Raw genomic sequence first — 18,470 nt, forward strand, 5'->3', positions numbered from 1 at the left:
TGAACACACACACACACACCGTGAACACACACCGTGAACACACACACACACACACACCGTGAACACACACACACACACACACACACCGTGAACACACACACACACACACACACACCGTGAACACACACACACACACACACACCGTGAACACACACACACACACACACACCGTGAACACACACACACCGTGAACACACACACACCGTGAACACACACACACCGTGAACACACACACACCGTGAACACACACACACACACCGTGAACACACACACACACACCGTGAACACACACACACACACCGTGAACACACACACACCGTGAACACACACACACCGTGAACACACACACACCGTGAACACACACACAGTGAACACACACACTGTGAACACACACCGTGAACACACACCGTGAACACACACCGTGAACACACACACACACACCGTGAACAAATGTGGTGAATTCCCGTGGTACACCATTCCGTGTTGATGTAAACGGAATGAATGGCGGCGTCCGGAACTCGCTGAGACACGTCTCCATGAAAACAAAGACGCAGCAGTTTCTAAACTCTTGCAGTGTAGTGTGTTTGAGTGGGATGTAGTCCAGTTTATTGTCCAGGGAGCAAGCATTGGAGAGTAGAATGAACCGGAGAGCCGACCGACTGTAACTGATCTTCAGAAAACAGCCAAGACTCCACTCAATATAAATCCAGTAAGCTGAGAGAACAGTCAATACTGCTTTCATAAATTAAACTGTAAATATATTAAATATCAAAATATGGACTTTAACACACATTTAAGGGATGTAACTCAGTTCCATTCTGTTGAACTTCATGGGGTTTTTCTGCACCAGAACATTTTATCTTCTTCCAGGCGAACAGGCAAACAAAAGCAACGAGAACAAGGAGAATGATGACTACAGCAACAATGATGCCGATATTCCCTCCTCCTGATCCTCCACTTGATCCTTCATCTGTTAAATCAGCACATAGTCTTTATTCTCTGCTGCACAGTAAATCAACTTTGACTGTAAGTCTGTAGTTATAGAGGAAAGTGTTTCTGACCTTTCAGGATCTGTTGCTCGCTCACATTCAGCACTAACTCCTTCTCCCAGCTGCTGTGCTGAATCACACAGGTGTAGGTGTGTTTCTGCAGCTCCTCAGCTGGGACTTTCAGAATGCTTCTCTTCTGGAAGCTTCCATCCTGGTTGGGTAACGTCTCTCTGAGCTCCACGTTCTCATGTACGTCTTCTCCGTCCTTCCTCCAGGAGATTGTCACTGCTTTGGGGAAGAAACCTGTAGCGTGACACACCAACTCTGGAGAAAACGAGTGTTTCTGGAATACTAAAGTCCCAGGACGAACTAGACAAAGAGAAAGAAAAAAACAACAACATAAAAACAACCACAAATCAAAACCTTTTTTGTTGTTTTGGCATGACTCATGTTTCACTTAAACATGCTCTCATTAAATATGCTTTTGAGTGAGTCCTTTCTCTTAATACATAATGTTATGGCAAAGTTATTAGAAAAAGAATACATTTAAAAGTGTCGAATGGTGTGTGTTTGTGTTTATGTGCAATAGAACAAATGACACAATTTACCATTCCTTTCTAGAATCTCTCTGCTGCATTTCATAACCTTCTTTAACCAGTTGATACACTCTCTCTCCAAAAAGTCTTTCCAGTATTTAGCTTTTTTCCCATTCCCATCCCACTTGGTTTTGATAAAGTTAGATGTAATCCAAGTGGCAGACGTCAAATTCAAAGACATAAAAGCTTTGCCATCAAAAACATACTGCAGGTTTCCTCCAGTGGTGTTGTCATCTTTCAGGTCACAGCTGTATGTCCACTGCACAGTGTGAGCACCTGCAGAGACAGACAGATATAGAGAAACACACTTATTACACTCTGTGTGGGGGAACATAAAACTGATGTGGTCATATTATACACATAGTACACTGTAAACAATGTGACAAAGCAAATGCTAAACATTGCATTGTTTAATGTTGCAAAAATGTATAAATAAAAACCCCATTATAAAGCGTATGATAAATGACGCTATTGTAATCAAACCTTGTTAAGATACATGCTCTAAAGGTAAAATGTTCAAATTTTCTCATGACACTAAAATGGGAGCTACCCAGTTACAGAGCTGAGCAGTTAACAGTCATTATCAGTTACCTCACAGTGGCTCACTGGCAGTGTTTTTTGAACAACTAGCACACAATCTTACTTAGTGTGTTAACAATTTCATTTAATAAAATAAGTACTCTGAGCCTTCATTCTTACCTTTAGTGTTGTTAAAGCTGTCATCTTCATTTATTATAGACAACAAGAATTTGAAGTCCTCCCTTTCACCCTGCATACATTGTGTCCAGTGAGCTTCGTCTTCAGCAGTTAAATTTGGGATCATCTTACAGACGTTGCCGTTGAAGTAAATAAACTGCACTTCATTCACCACACCAGCAGCAGTGAGTTTTGTTAGATTTATTCCTTGCACAAATGCAGTGTAGTTCAACTCTAAAGACTGTGTAACTGTAAAATAAAAAGCAACATTTAAATAATTTTGAAAAGTTTCAAAGTAAATCCATTTTAAAAGTGCAGGCTATAAACAAGCACACCTTGAACCTTACAAACGGGCATATCATTTTCGCAAAATGTAAAATTGGATTTTTTTGACTTATTATTTTTGTTCATGTCTTCACTACAGCTCCTGTCTTCTACTCCTTTCTTACCTATATAAAAGAATGTGAATATTTGACTACTAAAATACTTTCAATAAATATTGTCATTTAATATTCATTCATTCATTCATTTTCTACCGCTTTATCCGAACTTCTCGGGTCACGGGGAGCCTGTGCCTATCTCAGGCGTCATCGGGCATCAAGGCAGGATACACCCTGGACGGAGTGCCAACCCATCACAGGGCACACACACTCTCATTCACTCGCGCATTCACACACTACGGACAATTTTCCAGAGATGCCAATTAACCTACCATGCATGTCTTTGGACCGGGGGAGGAAACCGGAGTACCCGGAGGAAACCCCCGAGGCACGGGGAGAACATGCAAACTCCGCACACACAAGGCGGAGGCGGGAATCGAACCCCGGCCCTGGAGGTGTGAGGCAAACGTGCTACCCACTAAGCCACCGTGCCCCCGTCATTTAATATAGTATTTTAAATGACATCAATAGGGGCACTAACACTAATATTTGCTAGCAGTTTTCTACATTTTGCTGGTTCTTTTTGCGTGCTCCATCACGTTCTGATCCACCTGGCCGCTTTCTCTGCATAATACCATGTCTGTTTAACCTCTTTGTCAGGGAACCGGAGCGTAACGATGCCAATCAAAGTGATTAGCAGATACAGGTTATTTTTTTTCTTATTATATTTCAACTGATTAGATGCCGAATTCAGAAAAGATTGCTTACGTACAGTGGGTGGGTGTAATGTATGTACTATGGGGTTTCATAGTCTTGTGATAAGCCTGCCCCTAGTGGTGACCTATAGTGATGTATTCTATTTGCATTCAGTTCCCGGTTCAGTAAAAGAATAACGTGAGTTACACAGCAAACGAGTGTCGCGTTATTATTGTTCTGCCCGCAGACACAATAGAATTGGCAACGAGTTTCGGAACGAGTTTCTTTAATGTTTAAAGTGAAAATGCAAACCAGCAAAAATGTCAATGATTGGAACTATCACCGCATTTGATAGTAATGCTGAGGATTGGGGAACTTATGTGGAAAGAGTGGAGCTATACTGTGAGGCCAATGCCATTGAAAATAATAAGAAAGTGGCTGTTTTGCTGAGCGTGATGGGAGCGAAGACTTATGGACTACTTCGTAGTCTGTTAACCCCTGAAAAGCCAGCGGATAAATCGTTCCAGCAAGTAGTGGACATTTTAAATGAACATTTGAGCCCCAATCCCTTAGTAATTGCGGAAAGATTCAGATTCCACAAGCGGAACCAAGCTAAAGGAGAAAGTGTTTCCGAGTACATAGCTGAGTTACGCCGATTGTCAGAGCATTGTCAATTTGGAGCTGGTCTGGCAGATGCATTAAGAGACAGACTTGTTTGTGGAATGCATAATGAAAGTACACAAAAAAGACTGCTGACAGAAAAAGATTTGACACTTGATCGTGCATTGAACATTGCAATATCCATGGAGACTGCAGCAAAAGATGCATTAGAATTGCAACAAAAATCAATAGAATGTGCAACAAATAAACTGGCACTGAAATAGGAAAGAAAACCGAAATGCTATCGCTGTGGAAAAATGTCTCATGATGCAAATGACTGTTGGTTCAAAAATAAAGAGTGTAGAAGATGCCATAAAAAGGGGCACATTGAGAGAGTATGCAAAATGGATAAACAGAAGGTACATAAAGACAGAATGTATAAAGTAAAACGTAAATCTGCCACTGTAAATCAAGTAACTGAAAATGAAGCGAACACAAGTTCAGATATTGATGATCTCTCATGCCTGGAACTGTACAGTATTAAAGAGACAGATCGTAGAGTTATTTGGCTTACGCCAGAAGTGTCAGGTAAACTCAAGATGGAGTTAGACACTGGATCTGCCTTATCAGTTATCTCAGCAGCTGATTACAAGCGACTGTTTTCAAAAATACCACTGCAACAGACATCAGTGATATTAAAGACTTATACTGGTGAAAAAGTGTCTCCAAAAGGAAAATTACCAGTAACTGTGAATTACAAAGAAAATCAACAACAGCTTAGGGCTGGGCAATTAATTGAAAAGTAATCGAAATCGACATTCAGAACCTATAATCGATCAAATTGTTTCAGGTCGATTATTTCGATTACTTTCCTATTAAAAACAATACCGCGTGTGGAGTCACGTGACCCCGCTCTGTTACGTTACTCCGCCGACATGTCGAGCATGGAGAGCTTAAACACTCAGACAACTGAGCAACAAGAGCAGCTTGTATCAAAGAGAAATGCTTCGGTAAGAATGACATTGAACAAAATGAAGTCAGATGTAGACACTGTAGAAAAACAGTTGACACCCAAAGGTAACACCGCCAATTTGTAGCGCAATTTGTAACACCAACACTTGGAGCGCAATCACGTTACTGAATATGAACAGTGCATGGCTCAAAAAACCCAAAAAGAGACTGACAAGCGCCCAGCAACAAGTGCCTCCGCAAAGCAGATGTCGATAACAAATGCATTCACAAATGCCACTATGAGAAGAGTTCAAGAAGATGGAATGAAATAACTGACGCTATTTGTTATTACATCGCAAAGGATATGACTCCCATTGGCTACAGTGGAGCGAAGCGGGTTTAAAACTCTCGACTGAAGATACACTGTGCCATCGCCATCACATTTTTCTAAAACTGTGCAGGACGAGGGACCCATTCTTGAGCCTTACTTTGCACTACATTGACGACGATTGGAAGCTGAGCCAGAGATGCCTTGAGACGGCATATTTTCCAGCCGATCACACGGCAGATATGATTGCGCAAGGTCTGAAAGATATGCTTTCTGAATGGGACCTCGTGGGAAGAAAAACTTTCAGCCATTACGAAAGACAACGAGAAATGCACTGTTTAAAATATTATTTACAGGATATACAAGAGTTATTTATTTTAGAAGAGATACTGCTTATTTTCACTTTTAATATGAAAAACATTGAAAATAATTTATTTTGTTTCCAAAAGTGCAATTTATTTATTTTTACTTTTTTTTAAGTGACTGTTCATTTTAGGCAATGTGTGCTTTAATTTCAGTTGTTCAACATTTATGTTCAATAAATAAATCATAGAAAGTAGATAGTGTGTGTTTCCTTCAATTATTTTAAAATCAAGTAATGCACCCTTCATTCAAAAATCTCACTTGTAATATGTGAGCATATTTACTAAACAAAACATGTCAGTGAACTAAGAGGGCAAAAAAATAAAATAATCGTTCATTAATCGTAATCGAGTTAAAATGTTCAATTAATCGAGATTTTGATTTTAGGCCAAATCGCCCAGCCCTACAACAGCTCAACCTGTATGTCCTGGAAAATGGAGGGCCTGCACTGTTCGGACGCGAATGGCTGAGGAAAATACCTCTGGACTGGCACGCAATAAAAAACTTGAGTGTTTCCCAGCAAATTACAAACAAAGAGACACAAATGACTTTATTGCAAATTGTACAAAATGCAGAACCTGTGTTTCAGAAAGGAATAGAAACACTTAATGGAATAAAAGGGACTCTGGAGTTAAAAGAAGACACTTCTCCAAAATTCTTTAAAGCCCGCTCAGTCCCATATGCAATTCATCCCAAGGTCGAGGCAGAGCTGGATCATTTGGAAAAAACAGGAATCCTGACCAAAAATTTAACGGAGTGAATGGGCAACGCCCATAGTTCCTGTGATCAAAAAGGGTAAGACAGGGGATGTGCGTATTTGTGGGAACTTTAAACTGACCATTAATCCAGCTCTTCATGCAGTACAGTATCCCCTGCCATGCATTGAAGATATTTTCGCATCCTTGTCCAGTGGAGAACACTTCTCAAAAATTGACCTGGCCAAAGCATACCTCCAAATGGAGATGGATGAGCAATCCAAGAAATTCTTGACCATCAACACACATACAGTAAAGGGCTCCATCAGTACAACCGTCTTGTTTTTGGAATTGCATCAGCCCCTGCCTTGTGGCAGAGAGCGATGGACCAGGTGCTGCAGGGTATTCCAGGAACGCAGTGTTACCTGGACGATATTATTGTAACAGGGAAGGATGATGCAGATCACCTCCAAAACTTACAACGTGTGCTGACGCGACTGTGTGAGTATGGACTAAGAGCTAACAAAGAAAAATGTGAGTTCTTCAAGTCTCGTATTTCTTATTGTGGTCATGTAATAGACAAAGATGGTCTACACAAGTCACAGGACAAAATTGAAGCTGTGTTAAATGCACCACACCCACAGAATGTGTCTCACTCCGATCATATCTCGGACTTGTGAACTATTATCACAAATTTCTTCCAAACCTCTCGACCGTGCTACACCCATTGAACGCACTGTTGCAAACAAGAACACAGGGGAAATGGTCAGACAGTTGCGAACAAGTTTTCCAAAAGACCAAGATGCTCATAACTTCTGATATAGTGCTGACACATTTCAATCCATCCATACCCATCAGGCTGGCATGTGATGCATCGCCGTATGGAATTGGCGCTGTGCTGTTTCACAAGTTTCCAGAAGGCACAGAAAAACCGATAGCCTTTGCATCAAGATCACTAACGGCAGCTGAACGTAACTACGCACAAATAGACAGAGAAGCACTTAGTCTTGTGTGGGGTGTAAAAAAGTTCCACCATTACCTATATGGTAAAAGATTCACTCTGATCACAGACCATCAGCCCTTGGTCTCGATCTTCAATGTGCGGAGGGGTGTCTCAGCGATGGCCTCAGCTAGGCTGCAGCGTTGGTCACTCTTCTTGGGTGCCCACCAATATGATATTGAGTTCAAAGGCACCAAACTACATGGTAACGCAGACGGCTTGTCACGTCTGCCACTGAAGTCAACAGACGAGTCACATAGTGTGGATCCGGCTGACGTGTTTCACACCACAATTGTGAGTCAGTTACCTGCAACAAATGCCACTATTCAGAAAGAAACCCGTAATGACCCCAAATTGTCCAAAATCTATGACATCACAGATCTCGGGTGGCCAGCACATGGCATCTCACTGTATCCGGCATTCTCAGCGAGAAGAGAACAGCTTTCTGTGTGTCAAGGGACGCTGATGTGTGGATTAAGAGTTGTCAAATTGCCAAATTGCGCAGTAAGATGTTGGACACATTACATGAAGGGCATTTGTGCACAGTAAAAATATAGAACCTTGCACGTAGTTATATGTGGTGGCTAGGAATCGACAAGCAGATTGAGGATCTGGCAAAGGCTTGTCCTGGATGTCAAGGGACCCAGAACTCTCCACCATTAGCTCCTTTGCATTCCTGGGAATGGCCGTCAACACCATGGCAACGAGTGCACGTTGACTTTGCTGGACCATTTAGGGACTCCATGTTCTTGATCGCCGTGGACGCACATTCTAAATGGCCTGAAGTTGTTCCGATGAAGACAACCACATCTGCAAACACTGTTTCGGTATTGGGAACAATTTTCTCTAAGAACGGGTTGCCAGAGCAGATATGCACAGATAATGGACGACAGTTCGTCTCAGACGCGTTTCAGAAATTCATGAAGCTGAATGGTGTCAAACACATCACTTCTGTGCCATACCATCCTGCCACTAATGGCTTGGTGGAAAGGTTTGTACAGACTTTCAAGAAAGCAATAAAAGCAATGGACAGTGACAGCATTTCACTACAACACAAAATAGACAACTTTCTTTTCATGTACAGAAATGCAACACATGCCACGACAGGCCAAACACCAGCGATGATGTTCCTTAAGAGAAACTTAATATCTCGCTTGGATCTCATCAAACCCAATGTTCGTCGTTACGTGGAAAACAAACAAATTGAGCAGATGAAGGACAGACCTACAATAAATTTCTTAGCACGCGACTACCGACTGGAAAAGTGGCAACCAGGTACTATCACCACCAGAACGGGACCCTTGACGTACACAGTGAAAGTTGGAGAGAACACTTGGAGACGCCATGTAGATCAGTTGGTGGATTGCTAGACAAAATCCCCACCTTTACCTGCTCCTGATTCGAATGCCAAGGACAACAATGCTGTCGACACTACCCCTCCTACATCAGTTAACGTGAATGAATCTGAGTCGCATGAAGATGAACCAGATGTTACAATGCCGGTTGTACCTGCACCTGAATCTCACCTAGGCTTACAGAGACATTATCCTGAGAGAACTAGAAAACCTCCTCAAAGGCTTGATTTGTAGTTATGTTTAATTAGAAACGTTTTTTTTTTTATTAGAGTACCTGTTGATGTAGTACAGTATGTTTGGGTTTTGTATTTCATGTTTCTCAGTTTAATTAATCTAGTGGGGGAGGAAAGTGTAATGTACTATGGGGTTTCATAGTCTTGTGATAAGCCTGCCCCTAGTGGTGACCTATAGTGATGTATCGCTATTTGCATTCAGTTCCGGTTCAGTAAAAGAACAACGTGAGTTACACAGCAAACGAGTGTCGCGTTATTATTGTTTTGCCCGCAGACACAACAGTGGGCAATAAGATAAATACGAATTTGGCAGCAGAACAACCCTTACTACGAGAGTGACAGACTTACTGATGCCAAACAAACTGCTAACTGCGGCTAACTGTTAACTTCAGCCTCGGGAGTTCACTGTGAGCCGCATCAACGCCGGAATCAGAACAAATTGGCTCACAACAAAGTTTGATGATAAAGTTACGGATTTAGAGACAGTCACCCTACACGGTTTGAACAAAAGCTATCCAAAATCAGAGCCATACTAAATCTACCAGGCGTCCTGTAAAAAAAAAAAAAAAAAGACACTCCAACCACTAACACCACATACAATCACCCGGCGATGATAAAATATGGACATCAAACTCACCTGCGGAAACTCCACCACAACCAAAGAGTATTAAGAGAGCCATGCTTAACATCATGGAGCTCTTTAAATCTTTAATATAAATATGTGCAACGAACTAGCTATCATGCAGTCACAACACAACTTTACAGCAAGTAAGCTAATGCGTGAGCCGAAATGAGTCGTTCCCAAACTTTCAGCGCACGATTCTTTGTAGCGAACTAAAGAGCCGGATCACACATTAACTCTGAACTAGAAAGTTCGCTGTACTCGTATGCCTAATGTATGTTTGCCTATCATGGCCGAGAAATGCAAAACAAAATAAAAAATCATAAAACTCAATGGCAATTTACAAAACGGAGCAGACAAACCGGAAAATATAGGTATTTATAATAAAAATAAATAAATAACATAGGTAGTATGTAGTATTTGCGAATGGAAATCTTACTGCTGATTGGACGACACATCTGTCAGTCAAGAGATACAGGAAGTTTCAGCACAAGAGTATTAAGATTGTAACTTCTGACCGAATGGGCAATGATAAAATAAATGTAGAATAGATTCTTCTTCAACGTTACAAAACAAACACGAAGATACACGCTCAGAAAACTTAAATTACATTGGTAATATCTGTGAACAATTTTGATTTTGATCTTTTTTTGGAATTGAAAGTAGGAAATATAGTTTGTGCTTTACAAAGTCTTTCTTCAGGGGTTGAAGATAAGAGCATCTCTTATTGCATTTTTTTTTTATTGAAGACAAACACCATTGTCATGGTCTAGGAATTGTCATATGTCTAGGAATATAGTTGTTTACATAAATATGCTTAATCATGTTTTTAAACTAATAGGGATACATTTAATCTCATTAAACAGTGAGATTGTTGAGATCCAAGGGTCCAAGTGAGTTCTGATTGGTTCCAACAGCCCTAAGCTGGGAGTAATTTTACCAGAGTAAAATTAATCAGTTTTTATTGTGAGCATATTTAACAATGAATTAAATTTTTTGGATTATGTTGTTGGATCTTATGAATTTAATAAACAATTACTTCAAAAATCCACAGTAAAAACAGATGACCTTTACTGTGAGCATTGAGTAGGTAACGATGAAATGATCTGAGCTGATATGATTAACTAACATTTTGAAATATCCATTTTATAGTGGATTAAAATGTGCCTCCTAGTGTAGTCAAGTCAATTGTATTGGTTATTAGTTTAGTGAACATTCTCAAAACTTTAGTTTGAAGTTTTGGGGATATTTATTGAGTTTATTGAGTTTATTTGGAATGAGTCAATGTTATGTATAGCAGTTTGGGTTATCCTTTGTAGCCGGGTACTTTAATTAGTGTGACTCTGCCAGCGCATGTGCATTTGTTTGTATTCATTGAATACAATCTTTTTGTAGTACATTCTTTTGCTGTGTTGTAGGAGTTTGCATACACTTGCGTTCCTCTTTCAGCATCTAAGCATCTAAAAGCTGTGCTCCTACACTATATGTGTGGCTGGTTTAACAAAGCTTTTACCAGAATGTAGTACAACATGAAGCTTCCTGCATCTACAGTATAGTCGTGATTGTTCACATTTATGCTTCAATCACACATAAATTTAAAATTAGTAAATATTTCTGGTTCATGAAGAGATCACTAAATCAAAAAGGCCTTACAGGACACTGGGATGATTTTTTTTATTACAATATCATTACCGATTGGTATAAATAGCACAAATCTATGACAAATCTAGTACTCATCAAACTCATGAATGTTTTATTATACTGCATAAGTAATTGAGACATTATGACAGCGGGTCATAGGAAAATTACAAATTGTATTAATTAATAAAAATGAAAGACATTTTCCCTGATCTAAAACTGAATACACATATTCCACAACCCATTGTATATATTACATAATGTAATAAAAAGATAAAAGAAAACACTCATCCCACCTTGTTTAACAGCTTATTAAAGCTAATGCTAAGCTACGTTCTGGTATACGACACACGTGTATACATTGTGTGGAATAGCTGCTTCCTTGTGTTTGCTTGTCTGCATGTCTTTCTTGTTAGAGAGCTGTGACAGAGGATACACAGACAAGTCAGTTTTTTTTTTATTTAAAATGAACATGTGACTGAGTAGTCATTTGTTAGGCTTAAGTTCATTTTAAGGAATGTATAATTTCATCTTCCTATAGATAAGCTGTTTGTCTATTTAAAATGCTGCTTAAAACCTTTTTATGTATTTGGACTTCAACAGAATCCAATAGGAATTTTGTATGTGTTTTTACAGCCAAAACATACATTTCAGCCTGACACATTATGGTTGCATCAAACTGTAAAGACAGGAGTGTTAAAAATGTGCCCCTAGAAAACAGTATGATCATTTGCAATATGCACAAATAAATCTATAACTAATGAACTTGCACCATCTTAAATTACATCTTGGAAGTCAGGATTAAATTACAACTTTGAATTAATGGCAGTAAAGCTAGAGGTTACTATCTTTTAATTTTAATTCAAAGTCTTAGATTTACCTCTTCATCTTGTCCTTCAGGACCTATAATAAAACAACAGAGAAAGCAAATAATTTATTATTATAATATGTTTCTCTATCTATTTTCAGGAGTGGTTTTCCTATGCTGGTTCGTGTAGAGCCTGGAGTCTATCTCAGGGAACTTGGCTCAAAAAGCATGGGAACAATCACAGGGAACAATCACACACACACTACAGACCATTTACAGATAGCAATGAGAATATGCAAACTACACACACACAGTGGGCAGAAGCATGAATTGAACCCCCAACCCTTTAAAGTCTTTGGCAAGTTTTCAGCTTTTGAGTGATTAATCATATTATATTGTATTTTATTGTATAATATGACTTCAGTACCTCTGTGCGTTCTTGGTTTGTGAATAATGATCATGACACAGAGAGGAATCACAATCACATTCATTGCCACAGAGATCACGCTCAGCATAATGAATACACCAGAGAAGACATAATCTTGAAAAAGAGGTTATAAAGCACATCTTACAATTAAAACTGCACAAAACGTTTCTTTCTAGAAATGAATCTACAGACATGATAAGAGAAGCTTCACAAACCTTTTAAAGAACAGACAACTGGAAAATCTTCTGGTCTGACTGAAGTTATGGTTATTGTATTATTTCCCTCTGAAACGGTGTCTACTTTCACATGCAAGTAGCTGGAGTTACTGAATATTATTTTGTCCAGCTCAGTGAAGCTGCAGTAATATAGTCCTGTATCAGTGACATTAACTGCAGGGATTGTGAGAGACGTGTTCTTTCTGTGTACAGACATCACCATGTGCTCAGGTTCAGGGGAGAAGTAGCACTTTTGCATTTGGCCAGATAAAGTAAACTGTTTGCACCCAACAAGAAGTGGCACTGAGGTACTTGTGTGCTTAAACCAGAAGATATAACTGGCACGATACAGGTCATGGTGGCACCAAAGCGTGACTTTATCTCCAGCTTCTGCCTCCAACAGTGAAGAACTGAGGGTCTCAGAGAGCAAAGCTGCAAGCCAATAAACAATTAACTAATTTATAACACTTCAAGTACCACTTGAGTTTCTGAATATAACCTTATTATAAAACTCTCAAAAAAATCAAATCGCTAAACCAAACCCAAAAATAGACTACATATTTATTTACTGTCTATACTTTTCCTAAATAATATAACGTTTACTGGTAAGGTTTATTGCAAAAGCATTAATGTGGACCATTTTCTACAATAATTCATTAATTAAATTAGTAATTGAGATTCTTAATACTTACTTATGGTACAGAGAAGTAAAAGCATAATCACAAACTGAACCGTTGCTGCACTGTCAGGTGAAAGATGAAAAGGGAAATGTCTATCTGGTAAAGTGATCTGTATGAAAGGAGGTGTGGCTTGAGTATAGTCAGTGGACATTTAACTAAAAAGGAAGCCTTAATCCCAGTGAGTCTCTCAACAAGTAATATATTTGCATAATAAAATGAGATTCATTTTCTGCATACTTTTAATCTTTAACCATAAGCAAAAAGCATAAATACATGGCTTGTTTTATCCCATAAATGTTGCACCTGAATAGCATGCAAAGTTGTTTTTCAGGAAACAAATGGACAAACTGAATGTGAAAATGGCATTTGTGTGGGTTTAGTGAGGCAAAGGTCTGAAATAAAACACTGATGGTCAGGTCACCACTGAACACAGCTACATGTGGTTTTCTCTGGTAGATACAGCACAGAAACTATAATAATCACAAACAGAGAATGCCAGGTCTGTGGTTTAAACACTGCTAGGCAGGGCTTCCTCTGAAATGGACATACTGCATGATGCAAACAGTGTGGTTTGTGGTGAATCAGTTGTGTATCTAACTAAGATAAGAAACAATCAAAACAAGTGTTAAACCTATTAAAGATATTTAGTATTGATGACAAGAACTCTGTTCTGTAATGAGTAGGAACAGTGCAGTGTTTCACCTCCACAGAACATGCATATTTAACTTTGTGTTATCTCTTATATCTTGCTCCACAGATTATACATTTAACACACCTTTGATAGTGCTAAACAAAATTATAGTTATGGTTGCAGGGCTACAGACTTTCAAGATATTCGACTTTGAAAGGATAAAACCTTTCCTGAAGAATCCAAAAACAACAACAAACAAAACAAAAAAAAAAGGTTATTACTAGGGGTAAATGGAAGGTACTTAAATGGTATGACCACTAGGTGCACTGGTGAGTCTTGTTGTTGAAATGTTTTCACTTGTTAATGTGAGAAGTTATGGGAGGGGAAACAGGGAGAAAACCCTTGGGGGCTTGGGGCAGGGATCTCACAGTGCAGCAAGGAATTAACCACTGGGTTAATTCAATGTTTCGTGTCACAAACATTGATATCTGCAGAAAAAAGATAAAGGGAGGATTTGCTATGACCTTTGGCACCCAGAGATTTCATAAGTATTTGTATGTCTACAATTTGTACAGACCATAAACCTCTCACTTTAATGAAATGATGGCAGTTCCTCAAATAAGATCACACAAAGTCCAAACATGAGCAGTCATGTTGCAGGATTATCAAAACAATATTGTGTACAATCCTGGAACTGTACACTGAGTTGACTTCCAAGTCCCAACAGTGAAGACACTGAGCATAATTCAGTCAATCACCTTTCAGTGCTTCCTGAATTCGAAAATGGGCAATGAAAGATGCAATGTAATGTCACTCACCTGGACAAAAAAAAAATATATATATTCAAAAGAGCCATGGATGAAAATCAAAGAGTTTATTGCAAAAACAGCGATGAACCTGAGATCAATTCATCAAAATTTCCCAAAAATGATCTGGTCTAATACCCAAACACCCCTTAATTTCTAGTATATTAGTGATGTTCCCTCCATATTTTTGAAAATCCCCATTATTTTCAAGTTTTATCATTGTCACATGCCATTGCTTTTCTCGTTTTTCAATTTCCATTAGTTTTAGATTTTAGGTCTTCTACTTTACCATTATTTTTGCCTCCACCTCCTTTTGCATATAACCCCCCACTCTGAGCATTATCCACACATTCAACCCGAGCAGACCCAACTGGGTCCCAAAGGCCCTCAATGCATCCAGAAAGTATTCACAGCACTGAAATTTTTCTGTACCCTTCCCCAGATCTGTGCCTTGATACAATCCTGTCTCAGAGTTCTACAGACAATTCCTTGGACTTCATGACTTTTTACATCATGTAACTTATTACATCTGGTGGTCCTGTACCTTCCACAATAGATTTTTCAGAATACTTTTACAAGAGGCCTTGAGCAATCCATGTTAATGCCATGTTGATAGCAATCCTATCAAATGCCCTGTTACCGTTCAACTTAAAATAACACTGCAACCGTAGCACATGCCTCAGACTGCCTTATTAGATTATTGTCAAGCTGTTTTTTTTACTAATTGGTTCCCAACATCTCCCAATGTTCTTAGATTGGTCCCCATGTTGTCCACTACATTTTTGGGATAAGATTGGGTTAGAACTTCTTCCCTAGTTTTGCCAAATGTAAGGAAAATTCCCACCCTGCCAACACTATGTGCCCGTCAGTAATATCACCACTCACTATTTCAGAAGTGTTCTTTCCAGTGTACAAACATACATTACAAATACATTGTTATTTGACAATCCTCTTCAGCATTACTAAGTCCATATTTTCAAAGAATCTGTTGGACACTCTTTCAGTTGCTATGAGTCCTTTGACAGTCCATTTATAATGCATCAATTTAATTTCCCGTCTTGCCAATTTTCCTTCTTGGTATGTTATCTTGTTGTCTCTGCTGTTTTCAGTTCATATTTCACAGAGCGGCTCTGTGACTGTCATGACTTGCTGAAGCTTGACTTAACCCTTGTCTTGACTTCGGGGAAGTCGTGGCCTAATGGTTAGAGAGTTTGACTCATAACCCTAAGGTCACGACTGAGGTGCCCTTGAGCAAGGCACCGAACCAATAGCAGTAGCAATTCATTGGTCAATTCATTGTCCAACCCCTGTACGTTACACATGCTCAGACAAAAGTCCATTAAATCTGACGTTCTCGTTCCTCTTCTCACTGAAGTTTTTCTTCTTCCGAACAAAGACTACTACAGCAACAATGACGACGACTACAGCAACTATGATGACGACTACAGCAACAATGATGACGACTACAGCAACAATGATGACGACTACAGCAACAATGATACCAGCCTGTCCTCCATCTGATAATCCACCTGTTGAATCAGCACAGAGTCTTTATTATCTGCTGCATAATTTAGATTTATTGTTTCTACTGTACATGTGGTGTTGATCAGGACCTTTATCCTCTAACTCCTTCTCCAAGCTGCTGTGCTGAATCACACAGGTGTAGTTGTGTTTCTGCAGCTCCTCACCTGGCTTTCAGAATGCTTCTCTTCTGGAAGCTTCCATCCTGGTTGGGTAACGTCTCTCTGATCTCCACGTCCTCATGCACGTCCTCTCCGTCCGTCCTCCAGGAGATCATCACTACTTTGTGGAATAAACCTGTAGTGTGACACACCACCTCCGGAGAAGGCGAGTGTTTCTGGTTCACTGACACTGTAGGAGCATCTGCAGAAACACAAAGAATTAAATGGATGCATATTAGAAATACCATAAAATTTAAGGAAAAGTGGTCTTACACACAGCTAAATTTTGTTGTTACATGATTTTCTGATCAACTGAACGATATTCTGGTTGTTATGAAAGCTTATATTTTAGGAATACTGTAAATGTGTGACACTGATAAAAGGTCAAAGGATCATAATCGTATCCTTTTCACACTTCTGTGATACAAATGAGGAAGCTGGCTGGTTTAATTGAGGTTGTTAAAAATATATTAATTATAATCTGAATAAACATGTATCTTCTGTAGTCACTTTATTTTTGGATTCAGAATCTATAGCAAAGTTAATTGTATTTCCAACGAAGCCTGGTTACAGAAACAAAGCAGATCATACACTTTACCTGTCTTCTGTGACGTATTTAGGTGAGACACATATTCCTTTAAACTATCAATGCACTTTGTCTTCAGGTAGCTGGTCATGTGCTGAGCCTCATTCCCTTTAATGTCCCAGTTGTTTTTGAAGATCTCAGCTTTCTCGTTAAATGCAGTCCAGGTGAGATTGTTTGTATTGAGATGGAGGAAATCAGTTCCATCAACACTGTAATGGTTGTAGCTTCTGATGGTGCCGTCATCAGCGATCCTGCAGCCATAAAGCCACTGCATTGTGTGATCTCCTGTGTACAAACACACACACACACACACATACACACACACACACACACACACACACACACACACACACACACACACACACACACACACACACACACACACACACACACACAGATACTTATTATTATTATTATTATCATTGTTGAGTTCATTTGCCAAATGGCCTTTCAGTTACATCATGTGTAGCAGTGAAAGTCTTTGGCGTGATTACTGACTCCTGTCTCATATACAATTATGGGAAAAATACAGAACACCATGCTTCAATTCTATGCTTTTATTTATCAAGGCTTAAATTTCTATAAACTAACGATAACCTGGACTTTAGTTCTAACACTGTCACCTTTTTTCTTCTTGAGCCATTTAGATGTTGCTATGCTGTTGTGCTTTGTTTACTCCATTTACTGTAACTACACACAGAGCATTGAGTTTCCCTGTGTACCATTATTACTGATGCACAACCCGCTAAACTCTGTACATGTGATGTAAACACAGACTCTGCAAAAGTCTGAAAAATTTTGGAACGAGGAAAAAGCAACGAGGGATTTTGGAAAAAATTTAGACAAAAAAAAAAACACTGCTGAAAGTTTATAAAACTGTAAATATTTAAAATTAAAACAGAAGGAAAACTCTATACAATATGCTTCAACATCTCATGCAAAAACACTCAGTCCTCACATCAAGTCTACTGAGTCTACACAAGGTAACTCTAGCTTTCGCATTTAGCCTAAATCATAATGATTGCTAGTTGAAATGAAGACTATAAAGAATGTATGTTGATTGTGGCTATATTTAGTGAATTTTTAAGACTGTAATTAATTATTAATGGATGCAATTTCAGAAAAAAATAATTATTTTCCTAAAAAGAAAGAGACCGGTCTTATTTTCTCTTGCATATTTTGTATTCCTCTTTAATAAAGAAAAACGACTTCTTATCGATTATTCGATGAAATAACTGATAGAATACTTGATTAATAAAATAATCGTTAGTTGCAGCCCTAAAGAATATAAACATTAATGTATTTACAGAGCCTTGTAGGCCACATGATTTAGCTCTTAAGTTTTTCTTTATATTTCTGAGCTTTAAACCTTTTGATCATGGACTAAACTTAAAAAAATTACAGAACGCTTGGCTGCCCTTTTGTCAAGCTCTTAGCAAGTTTGTGTTTTTGCAATGTCTTGCTTTCTGGGTGTTACAGTTGGTGCTTGAGCA

At 38.9% G+C, this 18,470-nt stretch overlaps 2 protein-coding genes across 2 annotated transcripts; both read right to left on the reverse strand.

The window, feature by feature from the left end:
• Positions 1-528: 528 nt before the first annotated feature.
• Positions 529-9,762, reverse strand: LOC125145456 (class I histocompatibility antigen, Gogo-B*0103 alpha chain-like). Its single transcript, XM_047818275.1, has 5 exons — positions 9,520-9,762; positions 2,285-2,530; positions 1,598-1,861; positions 1,062-1,358; positions 529-970 (listed from the first exon to the last, which is right to left on the reverse strand). Exons 1-5 carry the CDS (start codon positions 9,572-9,574, stop codon positions 783-785), a joined length of 1,050 nt encoding a protein of 349 aa, XP_047674231.1. The 5' UTR covers positions 9,575-9,762; the 3' UTR covers positions 529-782.
• Positions 9,763-14,762: 5,000 nt separating this feature from the next.
• Positions 14,763-17,298, reverse strand: LOC125145459 (H-2 class I histocompatibility antigen, L-D alpha chain-like). The gene is made up of 2 exons (XM_047818278.1): positions 16,990-17,298; positions 14,763-16,593 (listed from the first exon to the last, which is right to left on the reverse strand). Exons 1-2 carry the CDS (start codon positions 17,249-17,251, stop codon positions 16,394-16,396), a joined length of 462 nt encoding a protein of 153 aa, XP_047674234.1. The 5' UTR covers positions 17,252-17,298; the 3' UTR covers positions 14,763-16,393.
• Between the last annotated feature and the right edge of the window lie 1,172 nt (positions 17,299-18,470).

The sequence above is a fragment of the Tachysurus fulvidraco genome, chromosome 9 (assembly GCF_022655615.1).
Source record: "Tachysurus fulvidraco isolate hzauxx_2018 chromosome 9, HZAU_PFXX_2.0, whole genome shotgun sequence".
Lineage (NCBI taxonomy): Eukaryota > Metazoa > Chordata > Actinopteri > Siluriformes > Bagridae > Tachysurus > Tachysurus fulvidraco.

What these genes read in the sequence shown, in the direction of transcription:
- LOC125145456 (XM_047818275.1), bottom strand. Translation starts at nt 9,574, where the DNA reads ATGATGTTAAGCATGGCTCTCTTAATACTCTTTGGTTGTGGTGGAGTT. An exon ending in AGAGATTCTAGAAAGGAATG is followed by an intron (nt 1,359 to 1,597) that starts GTAAATTGTGTC and finishes CTCTTTGTCTAG; the next exon opens with TTCGTCCTGGGACTTTAGTA. An exon ending in CGAGCAACAGATCCTGAAAG is followed by an intron (nt 971 to 1,061) that starts GTCAGAAACACT and finishes CTGATTTAACAG; the next exon opens with ATGAAGGATCAAGTGGAGGA.
- LOC125145459 (XM_047818278.1), bottom strand. Translation starts at nt 17,251, where the DNA reads ATGCAGTGGCTTTATGGCTGCAGGATCGCTGATGACGGCACCATCAGA. An exon ending in AAATACGTCACAGAAGACAG is followed by an intron (nt 16,594 to 16,989) that starts GTAAAGTGTATG and finishes GTGTTTCTGCAG; the next exon opens with ATGCTCCTACAGTGTCAGTG.